Consider the following 4,684-nt stretch of genomic DNA (forward strand, 5'->3'; position numbering starts at 1 on the left):
GTCGCTAGGAGTCGAGTCCGACTGGACGCCACATAACAACAACAATGGAAACTGACTGATAAGTGGTTGATGTGAAAGACAGAGAGAGCGAGTTCAGGTGACAATATCAGAACCTTCAGAAAGGAACGGGCTGGAAGGACGGCAGTAAGGGTGGCGTGTAGGAAGAGTGCATTTGAACTCAGCTTCCTGAGCTCGGAATACGGGGCTTTACCGAGCATGGTGTCCTTCTCCAGGCCCGTCCTGGAAGCAGGTCCAAAGTGCAGGAGATGAAGTGTCACCGTCCTCACCTCCAGCACGCTGTTGCACGCTCAGTGAACCACGCTATGGTGTAAAGAGAACTTTGCTAGGCCCTGGAAAACCAGCAAATGCATGCAAACAGCTCCACTGGGGTATTCGATTCACTGCAGGGTCTGGGGCCAGACCCACAATATCTCTGAGGTACGTCTAGATCTGAAGCCCAGCGTGTGGCAAACGGGTTGGACCCATCCTAGCTGGCTCCAGAGGTGAGAGCTAGGAACCACAGAGGAAAATGTAGCAAGAGCTCATGTCAGTGTAAGTTAGGGCAGTACCTCCTAGGCTCAAGGGCTCTCTAAGGAAGTGACCGTTGACTGCTGGAGACATTCGCACGGCCATCGCACCACCTAGCTGGGGTTTTTTTCTTAGCAGAAAATTTGAGCTCTGGATGGGAGGGTGGTGGAGTAGGCAGTATTGAAGTCAATCCAGCCCTAGAAATTCATTGAGTCCATGCTGATCACTGCTGGTAACGGAAAGGTTGGCAGTTCACATCCTCCTCCAGGCACTTAGAATAAAGACCTGGTGATGTACTTGCAAAAAATCAGCCCTTGGGAATGCTGTGGAACGCAGCTCAGCTCCAGGACCATGAGGGCACCAGGGGCCGGAGCTGACTCGACGGGAACTGGTTTTTACGGTCAGTGTCTTGGAACGCACAGTGTCCCCTACTGCCTTCCTTCTCTGAGGAAAAGACGCGACAACGCCTGCCAAGATGGGATACGCTTGCTTCACTCCATTTGAGCCTGAGAAGTAAAGTGAGAACGTTTAATATTCTGAGTGCCCCGTTTGTAACTGATTCCGGATTTCCCCACTAAAATTTCAGTCATCTGTTACCCTCAGCCAGTGTGCAATTTCAAACCTCCAGTTGAAAATAATCAAGTTTAAAAGTAAGCAAACTTGTGTTCATTCTCCTTTTGTATTTTATTTTTCAAACCAGAGTCTAAAAAGCTTGACGGGTTTTTATGCATAGGCACAGAAAACCCAGCTGGCATTGTGACAGGCTCTCAGGGAGTCGGACACTTGGTGGCCCTTTTTGGAAGTGCAGTTTGTTGGTTTACAAGGCAGTGTCCTGAATAATAGGAGCTCTGGTAGCATAGTGGCTAAGACACTTGCCTGCTAACCAGACGGCTGGAGGTTCAAACCCACCAGCCACTCCTCGGAAGGAAGGTTGGGCAATCCTACTTCCGTAGTGATACTGCCTCGGAAACCCAAGGAGGGGTCACTATGAGTCGGGTTTGACTCGACGGCACATAACATAACATAACAGCCCTGAATAATGTTCAGCAAGTATGTAAAACGTTACTGTTTGACAATATGTTTTCAAAGACTCTGGGTGGTTGTACTGTTCTGAGTATGTGACCTTCTTATGAAAAGAACAAGCTTTTGGACTTGAGGACATAAACTGTGAACACCTTAGCGAGGAAGACACGCTGCCAGTCCGTCAGTCTGGATGTTCCGTGGAGGGGTGTGTCCTTGTGTTCTGAAACACGAAGCAGCACATGGCGGGACAGCACTGCCATCCCGAACCACCTGTGCCTGCGTTACCATTGGCGATGCCGTTGGAAAGAATTCAAGGACCACATAACCCAGGAGACCACGTCTACAGCACAGACATTTTTTCAGTGCCTTTCTGTTTTTTCCACCATTGTGTCTACTACAAAAGTAGGGACACGGAATCCAAGACGCTGCCGTGCTGGAAATCACACACCTTCCACCCTACCGGGTGGTCACGTTAACGTTCATCTTTTTCCAGACATTGATGTAAGTAAGAGCCCTGCCTGGTACCAGCCTATATCCCAATATTCCGAATCCAACGTTTTCGCGAGCGGACATTGGCGCAGGTCAGCAGACCTGGCCTAGAAGCTCATTCATTCGCAGAAACTACAGTGCCATCCACTCTGAAGACAAAATTAGGGGCAAACCAAGGAAGCCCCTGTTTGGAAGGTCACAGTGTCAATCCTCCTTCCCAGCCTACCGCGTCACAGATGTGCCCAGCGGGTCTCCAGGAGGCTGGATGACAGGAGATGGAACAGTAGTCCAATAGCCAGGCTCATGGATGCTTTTCTTATGGTACTGAAACATAATCGGAACATCACACAAACTGTGTGGCGTTCAGAGGGACCCTGGAGTAACCACAGAACTTCTAGAATGTTCTGGGAGGAAGCAGCCATGCTCCTGCCCTGAGTTCACATTTCATCCTCCAGCTGCCAGCCCCGATGAACCCATCCAATGGTATGTGTTCATCTTACCCACTCCCATAAAAAGTTCCTACGGCGGTTGACTCAGATGGCCCCTTAGTGACTTCGCTAGAACCTCCCCGGCTTCGTGAATCTTTTCATGAAAATGGGAATCTCTGGATTTCCTGTGCAGGACACTGTTGGGCCTGATGGAATGAGGTAAAACCTCCATTAAGGCTGGATGCAGTGGGGAGGAGGTTGGAGGGAGACAGGTAAGCAGAGGAAACGGGTCGCCGTTGGTTCTCGCCACCCCTTATTATTGACTCAAATACAGATCCTCTTTCCCTTTCTGCTCCACAGACAGCCAGCGCCATGAGCCAGGACTGTTCCCCTCACTGTCCCCGGCTCCCGTCAGGCCAACCAAGTGGCTACACCCAGGGCAATAGAAGGAACACCTTGTAGGAGAAGCTGTGTTCAAGTGCTTCACAATAACACTCAAGGGTGCCGTTGTTTCCTCACGGAAACTAGGTGGGAACGCACATTGTTCAAGCCCTGCCCATAGCTGCTCACGACATTACATCTTTGGCATTGATTCCTCACCCAAGCTCTAAAATAGCGTTGTTACCCTGTTGGCTTTCAGGGGTCTAGGGTCAAAGTATAGCACGATTAGGAGGGCGTCAGCAGGCCTGGCTTTCACTCCTGGCCTGACCTCAGCCTTGTTAGGTAACGTTCCACACGCCGCCAGAAGCCTGCTTTTAGGCCTTGTGTCTTGACGCCAAGTGCAAACAACAACCCAAGCTGTAACCTCACTCCTGAGGCTGTAGTGAGGCTGAGTTTTATTTTTTAGGATAGTTCATAAAAACAGATGGAAGAAACTTTTGTTTTCCTATTTTAAGAACGGAAGGAAAAACAAACAAAAAGTGGATGGGACACGAATCCTGCTGTGTCTGACGCCCCCTGGCGGCTGGAGTGTGGCAGGGGTGAGGTGAGAGGGCTGAGCTGGTCAACCCGCCACAGCGAGTTCATGGCGCTGATTTTAGCATAAAAAGGGAGTAAAAAGTCGGGGGTGCCCACAGCTGTCTGCAAGGAGTCACCTGACACAGTAACCCCAGCTATTATTTGATGGGTCAGTGGGGTGGGCGGGACAGACGGACAGTCCAGACACATCCTTTCCGAGTGCAGAGAGCGGATCCCGCCTGCAGGGGCGCCTGTGCCCCGAGAGTCTGGGCCGGGACGAGACCCTCTGACGCTCCGTTTTGATTCCCTTTCCGCTTCTGTTCCCTGACAGAGCTCTCAGCATGGCGGATCCTCGACCTCCCTCGCCTCCACCAAAGTCTGTAGCTCCATGGACGAGAGCGACGCGCCCGGGGAAGGTGAGCAGTTTTGACTCGGTCTCTGAGGAGTGGGATGGCCTTGTGCGGGGGCGCAGGAGGGGTCGGCTCGGTTCACCCCAGGAAAATGGAGCCTCTCAAGGCGAGTGAGAGGAGCAGCCTTAGGAGGGTGGACGGTGAGGAGACGGGATTGAAGGCGGCCCAGCCCCCAGGGAGGCGCCTCTCTTCTGTGCAAACAGGAGCCCGGCAGCGCCGAGGCAGGGGTAGAATCCTCGCCTTCCACGCGGGAGACCCGGGTTCGAGTCCGACTGAGGGACATCCCGCACAGCCACCACTGTCTGTCAGTGGCGTGTGTGGTGCTGTCTGTGATGCTGGGCGGGTTTTAGCAGAGCTTCCAGCCACCACCGCCTTGTCCCATCTACTTCCCCCAGGGGATGTTTTACTCCACTGGGCACAACTAGAGGGCGGCGAACAACGGGAACATGGGAACAGGAAGTGGGCGCTAACCTGGTCGGGAGACGTTGTGTACCTCCTGAGGGTACGTGTAAGGAGCCCTGGTGGTGCAGTGGTTAAAGTGCCTGGCTGCTAACCCAAAAGGTTGCAGTTCAGACCCATCAGTGGCTCTGCGGGAGAAAGACCTGGCCATCTGCTTCGATAAAGATTGAAACACTGTGGGCAGTTCCACTCTGTCCTCTAGGGGCGCTGTGAGTCAGAATGGACTCCACGGCAGTGGGTGTGGTTTGGGCTTTGCTTTTATGAAGATTGACAGCCTTGGAGACCCTGTGGGCAGTTCCACTCTGTCCTCTAGGGGCACTGTGGGTCAGAATAGACTCCACGGCAGTGGGTGTGGTTTGGGCTTTGCTTCCGTGAAGATTGACAGCCTTG

General features: G+C 52.6%; 1 protein-coding gene across 1 annotated transcript in view; it reads left to right on the forward strand.

Moving 5' to 3' along the window:
• The window catches only part of LOC103207648 (serine/threonine-protein kinase DCLK1), an 83,360-nt gene that overhangs the window by 15,323 nt on the left and 63,353 nt on the right, over positions 1 to 4,684 (forward strand). Inside the window, exon 3 of the mRNA XM_007953295.1 lies at positions 3,757 to 3,841. Coding sequence (XP_007951486.1) covers positions 3,757 to 3,841 — 85 coding nt within the window. The remainder of the gene's footprint in view (positions 1 to 3,756; positions 3,842 to 4,684) is intronic.

Source organism: Orycteropus afer, unplaced genomic scaffold, assembly GCF_000298275.1.
Source record: "Orycteropus afer afer isolate SDZICR_OR568_19922 unplaced genomic scaffold, OryAfe1.0 scaffold00384, whole genome shotgun sequence".
Lineage (NCBI taxonomy): Eukaryota > Metazoa > Chordata > Mammalia > Tubulidentata > Orycteropodidae > Orycteropus > Orycteropus afer.